The sequence below is a fragment of the Lacerta agilis genome, chromosome 1 (assembly GCF_009819535.1).
Source record: "Lacerta agilis isolate rLacAgi1 chromosome 1, rLacAgi1.pri, whole genome shotgun sequence".
NCBI classification, from domain to species: domain Eukaryota; kingdom Metazoa; phylum Chordata; class Lepidosauria; order Squamata; family Lacertidae; genus Lacerta; species Lacerta agilis.
The window spans coordinates 83982470-84004231 of record NC_046312.1 but is presented as its reverse complement, the minus strand read 5'-3'; the positions used below and the strand labels follow the sequence as shown (position 1 = coordinate 84004231).

The 21762-nt window shown below is 44.9% G+C and overlaps 1 protein-coding gene across 1 annotated transcript; it reads right to left on the bottom strand.

Moving 5' to 3' along the window:
- Window positions 1-476: 476 nt before the first annotated feature.
- RETREG2 (reticulophagy regulator family member 2) lies at window positions 477-20818 on the bottom strand. Its single transcript, XM_033160838.1, has 9 exons — window positions 20458-20818; window positions 15018-15124; window positions 11209-11239; window positions 10196-10331; window positions 8770-8854; window positions 8361-8498; window positions 7972-8066; window positions 6749-6884; window positions 477-3509 (listed from the first exon to the last, which is right to left on the bottom strand). The coding sequence occupies exons 1-9, from the start codon at window positions 20709-20711 to the stop codon at window positions 2815-2817; spliced, it is 1677 nt and encodes a 558-aa protein (XP_033016729.1). The 5' UTR covers window positions 20712-20818; the 3' UTR covers window positions 477-2814.
- Window positions 20819-21762: the final 944 nt, after the last annotated feature.

Genomic DNA, 21762 nt, shown 5'->3' with positions numbered 1-21762 from the left:
TAGTTTTCAACAACAAACAAAACTGTATGGTACAGCATGCAATTGTGTGTATTCCCACCTGGATCCTGGCATAGTACAAGGCACATGCTTACTACAACTTTGGGTGGTTGTGAGAACTGGAACTGAGAAGATACTAAAGGATATGATGGCTCGTGTAGCATTACTGCCATCTTGCCTTCTGTTCAAGGTTGTGCCAACTGCTCACCTACAGCAGTTACTGAACACTGGGCATAACTTCCTGAATTTGAGTGAACAATGGAGTCTTAGTGGAGCTGCAATGCATGTGCAATGGAATACTGAATACTATCAGGAAAGACCATAACTAGGGTAATAACCACCTGGACATAGGCTTAAAATGGCTGCCAGATCCCAGTGCATCAGGGATACCTGGGAAATTGAGAAAGGGGTAGGGAAAGGGCCAGGCGGGGTTTCTGGGTGACTGGATAAGATGAAGAGTTACAACTTTTAACCCAAAATTCACATCTTTGAACCTTTTTTATTAAAAAGACTACAGTTTGTTTTAAATATTTAGCCATAGAATAAACACCGCTACACAGTTCAAAGCCCTCTGCCTTTCCTGGGTGACATCAGCAACCTCCCAGCCCTTCCTCAGAAGGCCCCTATCATGGAGCAGTATGGAACTGTTGCCACCAAAGGAGAGGAAGACAGCTTAGAGCTTCAGAGAAAAACACAAACATATAACATGCCTCCTGCACCAGAATGGGAAAGCTAGGGCTTCTGGCTGGTGGTAGGGGGTAGCAAAATTTGTGCTCAGGACACAACACAAAGGCAAGCAAGCTCCACACTCAGTGCCACGTGGCTGCCCATTTCCAAAGTGCAGACATTAGGAGGAAGCTGTTTTAACAGGCATCCTCCCCACAACATTTGACTGGGGCTGGGCTGGGATGGGGCAGGCAACACAGGTCAGAAAGGAAACCAACTCTGGAGAACAAGATCATTTTGCATTTCAAAAAATCATTGCCCCATGACTGAAGGAACCTGAGCCATCCTCGATACAAAGAGTGGGCCAGTGACTGACTCAGCAAGCAATGAAACTTGAAGGGTGCAAAAGTCAAGAACTGGGGTCTTGCAAATGTGCTTGGAATTGATTGGCGGCCTCTCCTGCTGAGAGGCAGCACCTTCACCTTGGTCATAAACTCTCAGAAGTACAGTTTAAAATGCTGAGGCCTGCAAGACAAGCTATCACAGCTTCAGGGCGCATCTGCAAAGCTGCAGTCACTTGTGAGAATGTGAAAGCATCAGGAATCGCCTGGAAGTGCCCAGCTTGAATATTTTCAACAGCAAGAAAATGGTCAATTCATGACACTCCCCAACCCACCCGGCTTCTCCAGCAATCGTTGGAAAACAGGCAAAAACCGAGATCCATTACTGGGAGCAAGCAGTATCCACTCAGCCGAGAATGCTATTGCTGAAGACAGACTGCTGCCTCTTAACAAAGATACACACCCAATAGGGGGCATCTCTGTTTCCATACAATAAAAAACACTTTATCATTACAACTTAAAATCAATATTTGAAAGACTCAGCCATCAGATCCTAGAATTAATATTCTGCAAACCTGTGCAAGCAGCAATAGATATCAGGGGCAGTAACCACCTTTGGAGAAAAAAAACCCAAACAACCCCCCACTCCCATTTAGTCCCTTCTTTCTCCTGACAACATAAATGGGCACACTACTCCAATTAGCAAAAGACTATAAAGAGTGAAACCCCTGAGGTTTCAAAAGTGATTTGAGAGTGGGAGTGGAGGAGATAAGCCTAGAGGGCTTCTTTCAGTTGGAGAACATTGTTCCCAATGTCCCACACGCATTGTTCCTTTTCAAGCTGCCCTGCTCTTTTCCCTAAGGCAAGGCTGAGGGCAGCAGAAGATTGTGCTCTGGCCAGGGTGCATCATAGGGCAGAGCTGGCTCAGCCAGGCCTTAGAGAAAGGTGACAACAAGTAGATATAAGGGGATTTTGCTTTTAAAGTGCAGCAGCAGAAGTGGAAGAGGAAGCTTTCAAGTCACTGCAAACTATTTTATGTTTTCCTAAGTGGATTAAAGAGCCTGCAGGTAGCCTGGCCTTGGAGTTGAGAACCTACAGGACCAGACTACCCACTTCCTGGAACCCAAATCAGGTGTCATATTTACACAACTGAATAAAGGAAATTGGGTTGTAGGGTGAAAGTAAGGGAAAGGGCTAGTGCTCGGAAGTGCAAAAGCAGCTGCTATTATTGTACAAGGTGGGCAGCAAAGCTCAATTATGCCCCCACATCTTGTCCTGACAGCAAATATACTCCACATGATGTCTCCTTTGAAGCCCTACTTTCCCTCCACCCCCAAATTTCTAACTCAAGGGGGAAAACCCACCTCAACCCGTTTTCTCCATATCACCAATCCCTTCTCCCTCTTCTCAACTAAACAAACCAATGTTTTCATAAAAATATTTACAATGTAGACCCTCTGGCACCCTCCTCCATCCAATAAAACCGCTTTCCTTTCTATTGGGGGTGTGTGGGCATGAACAGTGGGTGCGAGCAGTGGGGATATCTAGCTGAGGATGTGGCGTGCAAAAAAACAAAACGAATAGACAGACAAATTGCAGCAGCAGACCAAAAAGACTGCATCACCACTAGGAAGCGTGGGCAAGACGCAACACCCTGCCGGGAAGGCCAGCACTAGGAAGAGGACTCACTATTTCAGACATAACACTGAATGTGGATGTTTTGCTGTCCCCAGTCAGCACAGACCAAACTCTGCTGTGTGTTCACTTGTCCTTCCCTTGCAGCTGCAGAAATACAGGGGAGCAGTGGGGCCTAGGAGCTGGGCAAGGATTCTTCTTCAGGAGGGAGAGCCGGTGTCGCTGGAGCTTCTGTCTCTCCAGAAAGGCCAAGCTCTGCATCCATCTGCTCCAGCTCCCTCTGATCAAGCAGCTCGAAATCATCAGCTTCCTCCTCCTCCTCCTCCCCAGGCAGAGAGGCCGCCCCCACTCCCGCACTCTCAGACAGCTGGGCCTGGAAGCTCAGTCTCTCCTCGGGCTCAGTGGGCAGGAACTCAGAGAGAGAAGGCCCCTCGTTGTCCTCAGAGGAGCGGAGCAGGGCTGACAGGGTGTTCTGCACTACTGTACTGATAGCGGTGGTGACAATCTCTTGGCTCAGTGAATCGATGTGCAGCCCCAGGCCTTGGTCAGTGACTGGTTGGGGCTCCAGGGCTCCTCCTGCCACTGCCTGCCCGTTCCCGTTGAAGTGCGTATTTACAAAGTGCAGGGGTGAGGCCAGGCACAGGATGGATGTGTCTGAACTCATGGCTGCTGCTGCTGCTGCTGCTGCTGCTGCGCTGTCTTTCTCAGCAGAGTCCAGTTGGTGGGCAGTGTGGGCAGGCACTGCAAAGTTGTCATCCTCACTGGGTGGTCCCAAGTCTCTGGAATGAAACTCTTCCACAGAAGGAAACTCTGCCAAGTCCTTGGAGAAGGACTCTTCTGGCTCACTGGGAAGGCTCTGCTGGTCCAGATCTGAAAAGTATATTGGGAGTATGAACATGGCCTCCCCAAACACCCCAGAATTCCCTGTTCTCAATCGTCAACTGCCATTCCAAGCTCAGCTGCCACTTACTGTACTTGCCTTTGTGTGCCTCCTTATCGTCTTATCCTGACCTTGCACAGAAATGTTCTTTCCTATTCTCTCATTAACAGGTCAGTTGTTGCTGTTCTACAGCTGTCCTCCCTGATTAAAAGTCACCAATCCCACTATGATCTTGCTACTGCTTTTCTTTCTTTCTTGTTCAATCATCTCACCAGGACAAATTTGAGCTGCTAAATGTATGCAGTATCATGCACGTTAATGCTGGTGTATGAGAGCTGCGTATCATAGTGGCTATGAAGAGTGTGTACAAATCAGGAACTCCTTGGTTTGAATCTCACTTTTGCCATGTACTCATTAGGTGCTTTAGATGTACCACCACTATCTCATTCTCACTCCTGCTTCCTGCACTACAATATGGGGGCAATAAAAACATAAGAACAGCCCTGCTGAATCAGACCTAAGCCCCATCTAGTCCTGCATCCTGTTCTCATATGCCTATGAGAAGTCCACAAGCAGAACATGAGTGAAACAGCACTCTTCCCACTGGAACTCCCAGCAACTAGTATTCTGACACACACTAGTCGACAGTGAACAAAGCCATTGTGACTAGCAGCCATTGATAGCTTTATCATCCAGAAATTTGTATTTTAAATCCATCCACATTGGTGGCCATTACTACATCTTGTTGGAACTAATTCCATATGTGCTATGTGAACATCCTCCTGTCTGTTCTGAATCTTCCAACATTCAGCTTCATTACATGTCTTAAGATTTCTGCATTATGACGAACACCTCTCTTTCTCTACACCATGCATAATCTTACATTGCTTACATTTAATTGCATTTCCCATTTTAATGTCTACTTCTCCTTTTGAAGCGCACCGCAATTCCTTTCTGTTTTAACCACCCCAAACAATTTAGGATCAGCAGCAAACTTGGCTACCTTATTGTTCACTCCCAACTCTAGATCATTTATGAACAAGTTTAAAAAGCACCGGTGCCAACACCAAACCTTGGTGGACCCCGCTTCCTACATCCCTCTATTGGGAAAACCCTTCATTAATTTCTACTCTCTGCTGTTTCTTAACCAGTCCTGATCTATAACAGCATGTCCTCTTATTTCACAGCTGCTAAACCTAATCAGGAGTCTTGGGCAAGGGACTCTGTCAATGGCTTTTTGAAAGTTTAAGTACACTATGTCAACTGGATCACTTCTTTCTCTCTCTCTATGTGCTTGCTGACATTCTCAAACACAGGACTTACCCTTGCAGAAGCCACACTGATTCTGCCTCAGCAAGGCTTGTCCTTCTATATGTTTGGTATTCCAATCTTTAATTATGCTTGCCACCAGTTTTCCCAGAAGAGGCATTAAACTAACCACCCCCAAACAAGATGCTCCTCAGCTTCAAGTGGCTTTCTCCAAGCAAACAGCTGAATAGCTGCTCTGCCACCTTTTAGACTTTAAGCACATACAGTCTGGTTCTGTCCTGGCTGAAATGGAGCCTGTCCTTTCTGTACAAGCCTGGCTTGTCCCAGAACATTTCCCAGTGCTTAACAAATTCAAACCTCTCCACCATCTCATCTATACATTGAACAACTCAACCCTGCTTGTCTAGCTGGTCCTGTGCATGGAAAAGGTAGCATTTAAGATACAGCTACTGTGAAGGTCCTGGCTCTGAACCTCCAACTTAGCTACCTAAATTGTGTTTCCAGGGTTACATGACATTTCCCCACATCACTGGTGCCAACATGCACCATGGCAACAACCCTGACCATACGAGGCAGCTAGGATAACATGATAACAAAGCTGACGTGCTTCAAAGCACTCTAAGGCACTATACAAACAACAACAATCATACTTAGCATTGCAGGCTGGGGCTCCCTGAAGTTACTCCACCAGGTTCCTCCTCATTGGTAAAGCCTCAGGAAAAGCTCTGCATGCTACTGCAGTGGAATTGGCTGCAACTGCTACTTCTAAGTGTGTAAATGAGCTATTATGGAACAAGATCCAATACTTTGGATTTTCACATACACAGAGATTTAGCGGTAATGATACCACATTGCCACTAGCTACTACAACATCTATAGAGTACAAGTGTGCTAGCTTCTGCATTAAAATACGGTCCTTTCTGGTTTACAATTTACACTGCTGGATCAAAATGTGTGTGTGTGGTGTGGGGGTAGGAGGCTTGCAAATGAATAAAAGTTATGTTCAGGGGAAAGGAAGCTCAGGTTTGGGGGCTAGATGCAGCCTTCTAAGCCTCTCCATCTGGCCCTCAGTATTTGGTAAGGCTACACTTCCTACTTCACCACACCCTTCTCTCCAAAAGCCACACCTCTCACCAGCTCTGGTTTGTACCCTTCCTTGAGTGTTTTTGCCGGGCTGGGATGTGTCATTGAATTCTGATACTGCCTCTTGCTGGCCTGGATGGAGGAGAGAAATGGGTGTGCAAGTGTGTTTAGAAAATACCCCACTATACAAAGGCAAAATTTACATTTTCTGTTCAGCCCACCAATCACTGGCAGCAAGGAAATGCTGCCCTTGGTCTAAAAAGGTTGACCACTCCTGATGTAAGGCAAGGCTAGGGTGACAAGGAAATGGATTGGTTGAAGAAGTGGGTCTTTTTGGCTTACAGCCTCAAGGACTGCAATCCTCAGTTAAATATGTTGCCTTGGTAATGTTAGCTGTTCATCTTAGAGGGTGGAGGAGAAGAGTGTAGGAGGATCAAAGATCAGGCAAGGAGAGCCTAGAGTGGACAGCTAATCCCCGAAGACTTAACAATGCTGCAGAAGAACTTGGGGCTGTTTGTGTGTGGCACCGGTAACCATAGTAAGGGAGCTACTCGCATTCTCCCAATGTCCTGCAAGTTACTGAACAGTCTCAGATGCCTATCATCAATCAAGAAATAATAAAGACACTGGACTCTGCACGGTAACATGTAAAAATATAGTAAACAAGTACATCCATGTTTCCTGGTGAAGACAGCTGTATTCAGGGGCCACTCAAAGCCTGGAAATCAGGAATCAGATTTGATTTTGGTCCTTTTCTCACGAATTCTAAGCCCTGCAACTACCCTTCATATCCTAGTTTTCATCTCTGAACACCTCTAGAAGGGAATACACAACTTGTATATGCAGTATTTGGGTTTGGGGAGTAAGAAAATGGCACCTTCAGACACGTCGGTCAGCTGTGGTGTGGTAGCTCTGGAGACAGTGAAGCCTCCACTCTCCAGGATAGAGGCCTCCTCATCAGAGAGCTCAGAGTCTGTAATTGACAATGCCAGAGCTGTCTTCTTCACATCCACCTGCAAAGAGGAGGAGCATGAGGACATTTTTGGTTCTTGTGACTAAAAATCTCCACCTTACAGTGGAGCCACTAGGTCCCACCTGTTAGCCTAGGATCTCTGCCATCAGAGTATGAGCCAATATTAACTTGGGTTTCAAAGAGGGATGCACTAAAAATATTAACCTTTTACTGAATGGAAACAATGCATGGATTATCAAAAAGGTGGCAGTTCCAATTACAAAAATTAGTTTTAAGATTAACTATAGAGGAATCAGTGACTTGGGATTCTGCCATCTTATTTTCTGGATTTAAAATTGGACATACTGTTGTGTCTTAAACATTTTACCCACTTGACCCACTCTGACCAAACAGGAATTTGTACCCAGATCCAACATACCAGGTTGGTTATACATCTAATTAGTGCTGGCAATAATGGGGAAGAGCTATCCCTCCAGGACTAACTCTTCCACCTAAACCCTGAGAGAGTGATTTTGGCTCTGAAAAGAAAGGTTAGAGAGTCAGACGTTGTAGGGAGAATTTGGAGAGAGAGAGATGCCCCCAACAATGCCAACCTGACCACTCTTCTCTGTCCCCCTAAATCTGAAGTATCATGCCAAATTTCCAGGGCAGGCATCAAGGGTCAGGATGGATCTGCTAAGGATGCCACACTTCAGCAGTGGGGCCACTGACCAGCCACCACTGGACCTTCTCTGCCTCTTCATCACTGCAATCTCCTTGTTCACCTGCCTTTTGCTCTGGTCAAGACCACAGGGAAAGTGAGAAGGAGGGACAACAGATGCCAATACCTGCTTGTTCACTGGCTCTTTGCCCAGCAAGCACGTGGGTGGTAACAATGATGAAAAAGAGCAGTTGGTGATAATAGTGCTGAGAAGATAAGGCAAGGCCTAAAGGAGTGGGGGTGGGGGGAGAAGGCCCTCCAAAACCTGCAAGTTCCTAAGTCAGCTTGAATACAGTAGCCTTTATGAAGGGAACAAGTACAAGATCTCAAACCTTCCAACCCTGCAAGCAAGCTCACATCACCTGAAAGAAATGAATTCTTGGGAATGAAGCTCAACACCAACATGTATCCCTTTCCATGCTCTTACCACTGGAGAATACCCAGACAGTTCCGCCTCACTCTCACTTTCAGTCTCTGCCATCGGCTCATTGCCAGCTTCAGGCTCACTCTTTCCTTGACGCTCTGTTAGAAAACACATACAAAATGTTTAATGGAACATCAGTGGAACTAGTCCTATAAGAAGAAGACCAGGGGAATATTTTATCAGAAGCTTCATACAGACTGTGCTTCCTCACAGTACTGGACACCAATGCACATTACAATCCAGTCATCTCCAGTGATTTTGGACCTCATCCCACTGGACTGATTGCTCCTAGCTAGCCAGCCCAGTTTCTAATTTTTACTTGCTGGGACTTACATCCTGCATCCTAGCATCAAAAGCTATGCATTTCAGGTATTGTTGAGCTGTTGTCTTACTTTTCTTTTCGTGTTTAAGATGCAAGGTCTCCACCTTCATGCTGTAGTCCAGTTTCATCAGAATGGGCTCCAAGCGTGTGTACATCCTCTGGATAAGTTCATGGTACACCACCAGCGGCCACAGCAAGATACTGAGCACTGGAGACAGTCCACAAAGTGTTAGAAGCATATACCAGTATTCTTAGGGACAAAGAGGCAGCCAATGCTCCATAAGGATACTCAGTGTCCAGCCCTCCACCAGCTGCACCTCATTAAATTCAATCTGTGTCCCTGTGCCCCACAAGGTGTCAGAACTATTATGTGCTTTTAATTTCTTTTAAATGAGCTGGATAAAGAAAATTCCTGGGCATATGCTTAGTTAAGTCACATGTCTAGTTTTAAGGGATACAAACAGCCCAGTTATACTCACAGACAATGTAGGAAATCATGATTCCAGGAACATAGTGTCCTACTATCGCTAAGATCAAGCATCCTGAGCAGACTCTGGCACAAAACTGGAAATACAAGGCAAAAAGAGATAGAGAAGAAAGGTTTAGCACAGTGGAAGCATTCCCAGGACAGCCAATAAGCCACCGTTGCAATGGATCAAGAGACGCCCCCAATCACAGAGAGCCTTGTTTTAATTAATAACTGCTTGTATTCACCCACACAGCCATTTTACATGCTTTGTGCATCTGCCATGCCAGAATGATTGGCTACTCTTTTGCTCCCAGGTGCTGCTGCCAGGTAGTGTTATAACAGAGCCCGGTGAGGATCCAGAACTACCTGCAACAAGCTGCATGTCTGAAAGTAACTGACAAATGGGCAAATAGCTGACTACAAGAGGAAAAAGCCTGACGTTTTCTATGCCAATCCCAACATTCTGAAAGGAGTATGTGTTTGATTCACTATTAAGGCTGTCAATGGAAATGGAAGAAATTTGCCACTGGCAAAAGGTGACTGGAACAGATTTCAGGACTTCCCTCATCCTGAGATAAAATAAGGCCCATGCATTACTCCCCTCTCTACCTGCCTTCCCTTTAACTGATCTTGACTATATACAGTAATATAAGGTAATGTTTTCTCCTCCAAGGACAGGCCATTAATTAATCTATAGAGAGAGCTGCTTGCCATCTATGCTCACAAATCCCAGATACTACAGCAAGAAAATCTAAATTCTGCTCAGGGCCAGAACAGCTCATTTACTGCCTATATGGAGCAACTGCTGCAAGCAACAATCTCACATTTCAATGCAGGAATGAGGCCATCACATAGAAATGCACCTCTGCAATGAAAGACAAATGTCAAGAACAGAGTTGCAACACAAATATATCACATTATGCATTTTGGATTTCTAAACAGAACTGGGTGAGAGTGGAGGAAAAAGAAACAAAGAAGTGACATCTACAAAGCAACATCAACACGTATGTGCAGGCTAAGGGTATGTCTGCTCTCAGCTATTTTTCTCAGGATAGTTTCTAGAACACACTGTACCTTGTCTGTACTGGCATACTTGGTTAAAATCCTATTCCCATTTTTTGTTTCCACATATATTGTGAAGAATATATTCTCTTAAAATTGCTGTTCAGAATACAACATTTACACCATGTGTTGTTGTATATGCACATCCTTTCTTAAACTGAAGCAATTTCCATGTAGAAGAATAATCCAGTGTGAAGCAGCCCTAAGTGCTAGGAGCAACTGTGAATATGTATTTGTGTTTGAGTAAATGTATTTGAACAAATGTATTTGAATATGTATGTATGTGTTAACAAGCCACAGCCCAAAGGCACCATGGGAAAAAGTAGCCATGTTCTAGGATTTTTCCTGAGAGGGGCTGATGACTCCCAGCTTACCTTAGCAGGGTTTTGCCTCTTGTATTGCAGCAGCTCCTGAAGGTACAATCTGAAGGTAATCCAGCTCTCTGCCAGGAAACGACAGAGCTCTGGGACACTTAACAGGTGAGGCTGCGCTCTTGCCATCTCACTGTCACTACAGGGATGGAAACAATGTATCAGTACTTTAGACCTTCCAGGTACGCTTGCCACAAGCAACAGAGAATCACTTCCTGCAGGCAGTATTAACAGAAAGCTATCAAAGTGGTTGTGGAAGAAAGTTATGGCCAGATGTTGACCTCTTTCAATTGTTCCATATGTGTAAGTATTCCAGCTTGCCTCTCCCCTCATTGGTTCCTCCAACTCCCCCAGAGCCAATTTGTGGGATTGGGGGAAGAGAGGAGGGAAAGCCACAGGCAAAGTGCTTGAGCAGGGCTTTCACCGATGGGGCTGGTTAGGTGAAGCCCACCCACAAGGGGCAGGATTCCACTAACTAGTCCTGCTAACAGAGACTTGCACAAGAACCTCTGCCTGTGGAATAGGACTCCCTCCCCACAGGGAAATCAGCACTGGGAAGATTGGGAGACCCTCCCAGACCAGGGGCAGGGGGAGATGGGGGATTGTTCCATCTGAGAAACTGAAAAGCTTGTGCTGATGAAATGACTGCCACAGCACAACTGTTAATTCCTTTCTACATTCCTTTCTTGGAACCCTATGCCTCCTAAGCCTCAGGTGGCATTTTCAGGACAGACATCCATCCAGTAGGTGATGGCTGCAATTGAGCACCTCCTCTTGGCCTTGAAATGCCATTAAATCCTGAGAAGAAGGCATCCATCCGACTCTTCCAATTTCTAGAAACCAAAAACAGAACCAAATCTGAAGGAAGGGAAATAAGTAAGGAGCCCTACAAACCCGTTTGGGGAAGCACTTTTCAGGTCATGACATAGGTCAAAATATTGAGTAAAAGAGAGCAGGCAAGGCAGAAGGGGGGCAAGAACCATCCCCACTATGAAGACAATACAAAGCAAACCTACCTGTCTCCTCTAGGTTCCTCCAATGGCTGCACTGTAGGAGAAAGAAGAAAAATATAATTCAGCTAAGCAATAAGTGAAGTGTGACAGTTTAAATGCTAGAGGTTCCTTCAGCAGCCTGGCCTTCAGCACTTAGAGCATGATAGCTCAGTTGGTTAGAGAAGGGTGCTGATAACACAAACCTGCAACCTTGGTATTATCAGCACCATGCTCTAACCAACAGAGCTATCATGTTCTATGTAGCTGCACACACGCAACTACAGAAGATCTGCACTGTTTGATGTCCCAAGACATACTCCAACTGACAAAATTGCAAATGAGGAAGGGGGAGTTCTGAAGCAGAGCACAGCCCACTTCTACTGAGGAACTTTCTCTCTCATAGCTGTGGCCAACAGGTTTGAATAGTAACATTTTTTGCCAGTAAGCAATCACCGAAGTCTGAGCAAACTCAAAAAACAGGTGGGGAGGGTGCTCTGGGCAGGGCTGTTGGTACCAAATTTGATATGTGAGAATCTCAGGTAGCTTCTTATATGATTTCCAAAAGCGTTTCTCTTACTGTTGTGTTTAAATATACACCTCAAATCACACTCCTATACATGCATTTGGCTTTTCCTCTGCCATACACCCCACACTCATCAAAGAGGTCTGCACTTTGAACGAACTTCCTGAACTGATTCAGATGTTTTGAAAACCGACAAGGTATATGCTACATAAACCACATATTTACTCGAATAACTGAGTTTGGACACAAGATTGGAATTTTCTTGACGTAGAAGTTGGATTGCCTTGGAACACAGTATGAAGAAACCTTGGCTTTGGTTTCTAGAAAGTAGATTTGTTGGGTGTTTATCTCGGAGTGGATGTGTTGAATAATTTTCTACATATAGCTGACAGATGAAGAATCAGAAGTTCTCATTTTCTCATTCCCCACCCTTTTTCTTCTTTTATCTTCATCTTGTTTTCCCCTTTTCTTTCTGATTTGTGTTTTTATTTAGAATAGTTTTTTAGTCTTGATAAAAAGATACCTGATATCAATCTTTGTATCCTTTCAAATTTCAATAAAATATATTATGTGAGGGGGAAAAGAAACCCTGGCTTTACAAAGCCACCCAGGGAGCACTTTAACACGTGACTTTTGTTTGAGCCTAGTTGTAGAAAAGGTGTGTGAATAAGCTCTTTTGCATTAGAGGTTTGAAGCTAGAATTCAAAACTCATCAGATGTGACTATCTAGTGTAGTTGACGTGCTATGCTGTTATTTATAATGTGCAGTCAGCTGCACACAGTCTGTACAAGCTACAGCGCTTGGGGCTAGCTCAGGGCTTTCCCCTAGGCCACATACACAGAGCTGCCAGGCTGGTGAATAGAGCAGTGGAGCGGCGGAAAGCAATCTTGTTAAGTCTGTGACCCAGATTCCAGGCAATCAGCCCTAACAGAGGGAGCCAATCACCATCTTCCTCAGGCAGCAGAGATTCTGGTGGGTACTCAGGCATTGCAGCAGCCATTGCCCACATGAAAAATCTTGGGCCCATTTCAGGAGTGTGAAAAGCTACTATTGTTAACACAGCAGCCTGGCTGTAATGTTTGTTTACGGCAGCTCTGAATACATGGGCTACTGTGCTTGCCTGTTGTTTCAGTACTGTTGCTTGTCAGAGTGCTGAATCCAGGCATCAAGTACTGGGGCAGCAGGAACGCAACTGTTTACACCACTCCGTTTTGTACCTCCTAATGCACCAACAAGGAAGCTAATCTAGCCTTTGACTTTGTTAGCTCTGGCAGGGGCACTGTGCTGCTCACTTAACAATAGTTTCGCCTTGTGTAGCAGTTCTATGGCCTGAAGGATCACACAGAAATCTCAGTCCACTGCAACAGCAAGTTATTAACCTTGAATCCACAGTGAACTTCTCAGTACAGTCTCTATAAATTTGGCTCTATTCTGCATATGAAAAATGTTCATCATGTTCAGAATTGCTCTTCTTGGTCCTTCAAATAGGGAGGAAGCTGCATTTCTATTTAATGATACAGCTCCAATATGGTTCATAAGGATCACAACAGAATCCGCCTGGGATCTAATCAGGATGACTGTGTCAGTTATGAGGGTCAAATGCTTCTTGCATAGGTGGCTTGTCAGTTGATCTTACATAAATCAAGATGGATGGTAGTTCTGCTCACCAGGTCGTTTAACAAAAGTAGGAAGAAAATAACCCTCAGCTCACCATGGCTGGCCTAGTATTTTGTCTTATGTAACCCCCACAGCAACTCTGCTCTTTGCCAGCAGTTATCTGGAACAAAACAGCCTTAACTTAACTCAAGTAATATTTAACATAAAAATAAAATGATGCTGATACTGCTACTCTAAAGGAAATTCCTCCAGCACAAGCTACTCTAGAGGAAATTCCTCCAGCTCCAAGATTAAAGCAGAAGTCCATTGGTAAGAGTGATATTACTAGTGCTTTGCATCATTCTGTGATATGGGAAACCTTCCAAAAATCACAAAGTGAAACTGACATGATACACCTTACTGCACAAAAAGAGTGTGTGATCCAATTTTCTGGGCAGCAATGTTTTTACAAGTCCTGCTTGAACAGGGTACCTAGGTCTCTGTTTTTCTAAACCACTCCCTGCCAGTATTTTGTTTAGGGTTTGATGTCTGGGCACAGCAGGGCTGATTAAGTCAATTCAATATTAAATCCAGACAACAGACTCCCTCTAACATCTTGTGATCAGCTTCTTCTTGCATGATTGAAGACACTGTGAAACATCATACATACTGATTAATGAAAACCAGACTCTGCAAGTTGTTGCTCATATGTGTCCTAAAAAGTGTCCTAAAAAGAGTTGATTAGAGATTCCACCATGTGGAAAGATACAGCCTCTACCATAAGGGTGGCTAACCCCCACCCACCCCCAATTCTGGGGACCTGATTCTGCCCCCAAGCAAATTTTTATGGCTTTCAAAAACTACACCAATTTGGCAGTGGCAAGAAGAAGAAATTAAAGTAGATACAGCACTGAGATGGGGATACAATTTGCGCCCCTCCCCACCACCAGAGCAATCATTCAATGTGTGGAGAGATTTTAAAAAACCACTGCTCCCTTTGGTAATCTGCCCTTACAGTTGAGAAGGGAAGTTGTTTCTCTGTGTGCAAAAGAGAGAGTGGGGTGACTCACTTCTGGTTACACTCACTGCTCTCATTGGACCCCTGGAAGGTTGGTCAAGAACAAATACAGATCTTGGGCCAACAAAAGGCTAGCCACTGGTGCTCCGCATGCTGAGCTCACCAGGGGTGTATTTCTTGAGGACAGTGAAGGAAAGACATTAGACATTGTAGGCCAACACCTGCATTCTCAACACGAGCAGAAGCAAAGAAATGGGAAAACCCCAGCAAATATTAACCAAGTGCCTTTAGTCCAAAGAACTCCAATTCTCAATGGTGTCCCATGTGAACTAGACAGTTTGTGGCAAAACTTGCTTTGATTTTTATTAAGGTGTAAAACAGAATTAGCTTTGCAGAAACCAACTATCTCAAGAAGGCAATGGTTGTTTGCCAAATCACCAATTCCCCATCCTCAACCAGGGATGCAATGCTGGTTGCTAGGCAAGGATGGGAACAACATTACTTGCTACTCTTTATTCAGTGTAGTACAGCAAAAAAGGGGGGAAGTGTTAGTTCAAGGCTTGATCAGCAGGAAATCCCAGCAGGACAGGAAGCAATGAACTGAACTTGCAAGAGTGCAAGAATCAACCAAGATTATCCCTGCTCCAGAACTACAACACTTCCTTTACTTGTACAACCATCACTACTTCACTTACCTGAGAAATCCAACAGGAATTGAGGCTTCCATCTCTCCAACAGGAGAACACCAATAAGGCCCATGCTGAGGAGGAATAGAGGACGCAACGAAGTGGAGGAAAACAGCCTGGAAAGTTACAGGGACAAAGACATACATTAAAGGAGGTCATCTCACACTCACTCTCATTTCACAGAAATTGCTGAGAAAGTACCTGCACATTTTACCCCATAACTTCCTTTCTAGGAGGGCTAGAGACTTACTGACTGACTGACTTACGAAAGAAAGCTCAGTATCTGGGGCACCAGTGAAAGCCTTTGCAGGTGTCTTGGCACTAGGCCAGTGGCCCTTGAACTAGGCCAGACATAGGCAAACTTGGCCCTCCAGATGTTTTGGAACTACAACTCCCATCAACCCTAGCTAACAGGACCAGTGGTCAGGGATGATGGGAATTCTAGTCTCAAAACATCTGGAGGGCCGAGTTTGCCTATGCCTGGCTTAGGCCATATTATGCCAAATGCTAGAGTACATTTCAAAGTTTTCAAGGTCCAGGTCCAACACTATAGACCAGTGTCCTATAATAAATTTCAGGAGGAAAGTCATTACTGAAAGCAATTTCCACTTGGATGACATAGATAGTTCAGAAAGGGGAAACATCAGTAGACATCATGTGCACATTGGCACATGTCTGCGGAAGCTATTTTCCAAAATGACTGTCTTGTCACTCTGCTGCAGCACCTATCTCATGAAGAGTGACATCCATAAAATTTATGTCAGATTATAAATTTCTAGGTAGTCGAATGATAGCCAATTTTAGAAATTATATTATTCTAAAATAACAAATAATTAATAGCCAACAAATGTAGAAAAGAATAAGGAACTGGGTGTGTGCAACCCAAACTTGCTTTGGACCACCACAATGGTTATACCCAAATTGCATTTGGTCTAGCAACACAGTGCTTGGATACAAGACACTGTGTGGTGTGAAACTATGCCAACAACAACCAAAATGTGTAAAAAAATAAGATGGAACTTAGGAACCACAAAACCATATACTCACACGTCCAGCAGTACAGTTGTACATACAGTGGTACCTCAGGTTACATACGCTTCAGGTTACATACTCCCCTAACCCAGAAATAACGCTTCAAGTTAAGAAATTCACTTCAGGATAAGAACAGAAATTCTGCTCTGGCAGCGCAGCGGCAGGCCCCATTAGCTAAAGTGGTGCTTCAGGTTAAGAATAGTTTCAGGTTAAGAACGGACCTCCAGAACGAATTAAGTTCTTAACCCGAGGTACCACTGTATTTTGACAATTACTGGTGTAGACCCATGCAATTGATAGCACCTTGCTACCCCAAAAAGCATTGGGCCTGACGTGACTCTATGCTGTCTGATAGAGGGTACCATTCTGCAGATGTGGATTTGTTTTCTATCACATGACTGGGTGTGTGTTTTGATTCCACAGGAATGGGGTGTGACGAAGACAGGATGTTTGTCTTACTGTGTTCCCTGAAGTGGAACTATTGTCCTTTGTTCTTTCTCTTTGCTGTCTGATGCCAGAGAGAGAGGGAACCATGTTGCAGTGCTCTGTGTGTATTTATATGTAAATAAAGTAGATTAGCCAAGATGCTGATTTGCTGCGTTCTGTTACGCAACTGTGCAAAACTCTGCGGATCCTAAGTGTGCTGATGTCTTCTGGCATCAGTCGCTGTGATGTTCGGGCTGAGGAATGCTTTTGAAGCTCCCGAACGATCGCCCAGGAGAGAGGGAACATCCCAGTTGGACATGTATCTCTGCCAAGCTCTTATTCTTTTCTACATGTGTTTGGTTATCATTGGCAATGGCTTAGACCAACACATTTGACAGTGTCCTGTGTTTAAAAAACTTGCATTGGATATGAGTCTATGAGTCTGTCATCTCCAGATAACATTCTCCTGCATGTGTGGATCTATGATTTGGGGTGGCCCTGACCACAATTTGAGGTGGAAACACCAAATTCCTTTAAAAAAATTACACATTTTGCCTATTATTGACATAAATGCACTCTGATAAAATATACTCTTTCGTTCACCCAAAGCTTATTGTGGGAATGGGATGCGCACCCTAGTTCCTTTTTATATTCTACCTATTTGAGCTATCATTGGCAGAAGTTCACATCCTTGAAAGTCTTGCATACAGCTTCTAATTGAAATCTATTATAGACACTGGATTTCTATGCATTGGACCATGAGTGTACAGTTTAGAGACCTGTACTCTGTGTAATTGAAGGTTTAAAAATTACAGGCATCCAGTCAACTAGAAAAATGATGTTGGTGGCGCCTAGTAATTTGAAATATATTAGCCCAAGCATGGCAGGTACATAAAAAATATGCTGCTGGCTTCTTTTATGTTATGTTTTCTTCTCTTTCGAGCCCTGCACGTATTACTGTTTGAGAATTTGTCTTGTTTTAATGAGAAATTCTTTTCAGGCAGGGCCATTCTCCCTTCTCTTACATTGTTATTAAGTATTATAACAAAAAACATTTCTAGTTTAAATTAACATCTCCACAAACTGCAGTCTCTGGAAGTGTACTACCAACCCCTGCTTGACTCCAGTCTGTGAACCTGCTCTGCTGACAGTCAGCTCATTGTCTGCAAGAGTAAACAGGATGTTCCCCCCCTCCAGCTGTATGCTGGATTCCACCACACGGGCTTGTTCAATGTTGCTGTGTGCGCAGAGGCAGGATAGGAAGAAAGAGAGGAATGTGCTAGCACTACAGTTCTCATCCACTGTAGGCTTAACAAGAGCACAACTGGCAGAGGGCCTCTAGCAGCTTGTAGGGCTTACTCCCAGCCTGGCACATTGCCAGGGGTTACTACTAAGCTACCAGGCCCAAGCTGGGGATAGTATGAACCATGTGGGTTGCACACAGTGAGTGCACAAATTCTAAGTAGAAACACTCCTGGGCGAGTCTCCAATTATCTGCAGCTGCTAGTAGCAGTCCGTGTTTATCACAAGCCAAGTCCTGGAGGCACTCTTGGCACCACCCGTGCGTCAGGGAGAGGTCTGTTTATACTTTGAGAGTGAAGAGGGAAGTCTACATGACGCTAAACCCAACCAATGTTAAGTCCCACATCCTAAGCTTGTGACTGCAATCCTTGTTAGATCAAGTGTAGAAGACGCCACAAAATATGCGTCAAAGCAAAGCCTTCTTGGGTCCACCTGGGACTTAATCAATCCATGACTGCACTGTGGCCATGAGCAACAGCATTTCATCCATACAAGACCAACAGTAGTCTCAGACAGACAAATCTCAAGGAGGGAACACCACTACTGACTCATGCATGCAGCTTGTTCTATAGCTCATAGGCAGAGTACATGTGTGGCATGTAGAAAGTCCAATGTTAAGTCCCTGCTATCGTCAGTTAAGAGTCTCAGGGACTAGGGCTGGAAAAGTTTTTGACTTGCAAGTCTAGAGTCTCTCTGCCAGTGAAAGTAATAGACCATTGACCTGCTGAGCCCAGTACTGACTTCCTGTAAAGTAGGTTCTTATTGCTGAAATAAGCAAGTAATCCAGGGGGAAGGGTGTTGAACCTTTTTCCAGACATCTGGGATGAATTTTAACAATTAGACAAGCAAAAGTTTGCTACAGGAGGGTGCAATCATTTTTTCACTAGATGGCCACTCCCAACGATAATTCTAACTTGAGGCACCACTCTGGATTTGTTTATAAAAGATATTGAAAACTGCTCCAAAATGTAATGGTAGCACCAAGTAGGAGCAAATGAAAGTTTCCCATGCTTTCCTATCTCTTAAATCACTTATGTCATCTCACAATTTTTGCAGGTCTACACAAAGAAGCAAAGATGTTATGAATTTCTTTGACTAAAACTTTCAGGGTCCATTATTTTAAAGTCATCTAACTGCCTCCCTTCATAGTACTGTACACAGAAAATTGGTCCCAGGAGAGAATATTTAGAATCATCACTTTTCTCAGACTAATGAAGAACCACAAAAGAAGGATTTACATTACTTTTATGATTTGTTGTTGTTTCCAAACAGAAGCTTCTAGATTGCTAGGAGAGTGATACCAAAATTGGGCAAATGTATGGTGTCCAGAGATCTGCTGGTTTTAAAGGTGTCTAGCAGTTCTTTTTTAAATTTCAGAAGATAGGGCCAAGAATCCAAAAGTCAGATGACATTTTAAAGGTCCATGTGAATTACTTTGGGGCTGCAGTAGTGATCCAGACACTCATACAATCTTAATGCACATTCCACCCACTATCAATTAGCAATTCATCTCAGTGTTCCTTCTCATTGCTCTTACTTCTGGGAGAAGTGCTGCTCTTTTCAGAATGACTCCAACTTGTGTGGGATGTCCCTGACACTTCCTTTACAACAGGATAATCGTTGGCCATTGAGGGAAGTCACAACCAAATATCCTCCATTCTCAAATGCTTTGTTGCTCATAGCAACTTTGATATTTTACACATACACTGTGTAGTTTTACCTGTTGCAAGGCCTTTCCATCACCACTGCATAACTACATTTTATGAGATCTCTCCCTTGCAACTACCATTCAACTTCACAGCCCTAGATTCTTACCTATTCCACTTTCCTCCATTCCTCATACTAGCCTCCCCTGTACCTTTTCCCACAATTCCCTAACCTCAAGAAACCTATTTCCAAATGCCCCAACCAAAATCTTTGCACAAACTGTATGTGTGTTTTGATTGATTTGGGGAGACCTTGGTCCAAACTCCAGCTTACTGACTTGGGAAACTGATTATTACTAAGCTCAACCAACCCTACAGGGTTATGAGAATAGCCAGAGAAACCCTATATATGCAATCCTGAGATCTTTAGAGAAGGGAAGGGTTACATACATAAGTAAAACATAATCACATGGGGCTATCAACTTATTCCAAAATAATGCATGGCAGACACTCAGAATGAAAGAGAACAGCTATTCCTGAGCAATCCTACCCTTGACCCACATCGGAAAACCTACCCTAAAGCTGCCACTCAGGCCCACCTCACATCAGACTGGCAACTCCTTTCCCTTAGAAAGCTTCCCTGAAGACAACTGGAAGATTATGAGGAGCACAAGCTTATCCACGTTTACTCAGAGGTAAGCCCAACGGATTTCAATAGGGGCCTACTCCCAAGTAAGCACGCGTAGGAGAACAGCTCTATGTGGTATTAAATTTGCAGCAGGATAGGTGACCCTAAGCCCGGGGCTCTCTTGCAGCCTCGCCTGCTTCCTCTCGCCAAGAGAGAACCGGCCGCCCAGCTGAAACCACGTCAGGCGCATCCACGACCCCATCAACCTACCGGCTCTACTTTCAGCCCCTTTCGCGCGGTTTCTAACCGCCGCCGCTGCCACGCATTTGAGCAACACCCCCCCCCCCGCGCGCTACCTCGCGGGACCCCATCCTGCGCCCGCCCACCCCACGGAGTGGCCTCCGCCTCCTCTCACCACAGAGCAGCTCCGAGCGCGGCGGCCCCGGCCAGGCTCTGCGGCGGCCTCTCCCAGACCAGCAGCCGCTGCACGGCGGCCACCGTCGCCTCCCAGCCCCTCAGGCGCCGCCTCAGGTGGACGGCCAGAGCCAAGACCTCCTGCTCCTCCTCTTCCTCCTCGCCTCCGGCCGCGCAGCCACCGAGCACCGGCACCGGCTCCCCTGCCTCTGCCGCCGGGACATCCGAGCTGCCGCCGCCGCCGCCGCTCGCCATCTCTTCAGCCACCGATCAGGAAGGGGGCGGGGGAGGAGCGAGGAGTCCTCTTGACAGCCGCGGCCGGAAGCAGCAGCAGCAGCCATAGAGACGCCGAGGCAGAGCGACTCGGCGATCACGTGCATCGGCCTCGGAACGTGAAGCGGGATGTTTTCATGCGACACGCATGCGCAAACCGCCCAGTCCCTGCTATTCAAGAATAGATATGAAAAGTTTGAGAGCGACTACTATACGGCTTCCTGCAGAAATAGAAATCCCGGGGGGGGTTTTGAGGCTGTTTCAACCCTCCGCTTTCAGGGCGAAAAGGAAAAAACTGTCTATGGGAAAACCATGGAGAAATTAGCTACGAGTGCACTGCGGAGTGTGCCCGCCGCTCCCTTCTAAAAAGAAAACAGAAACCAGCAAAGAAGGGACGGGTCGTATTCTTTTTTAACTCAGGTTATTTCGTGTGGAAAAATGTCTCTGTGTGTGTGTTTAAAAAGGGGTTTAAAACGTTTTAAGAATTGCTCTGTCAATAGTAACACAATCCATTGTCCTTATATTGCAGGTGGGGACTATGGCAGAGACAGTGGCTTCTGATAGCTTGCAGCGTAGAGGTGGAGCTAAGACGAAACATTCCTCACTAAAAATAAAATAAAATACACCCCTCACAATACTGCAACATTCCAAAACCTATATTAGCACAACATACTAATTAGGGCAACAAAAATGTCACAAAATGGCGTGCAAGCTTTTGAATTCTCCAGACATCTTCATCAGGCAAAATGGTAAACAGGAGGGTGGGTGGCTTTACCTAACCCCCCCCCCCCCCCAGTGTTCTGTTTCAGTGTATCTGAAGAAGTGTGCATGCACACGAAAGCTCATACCAAGAACAAACTCAGTTGGTCTCTAAGGTGCTACTGGAAATAATTTTCTATTTTGTTTCGACTATGGCAGACCAACACGGCTACCCACCTGTAAATGGACAAAAGGGTTACCTTTCATTCCTCCCACCATTTCAATTTATGATTATTTGTAGTGCGAATAATCAAATTGGTACACATGGGGTCAA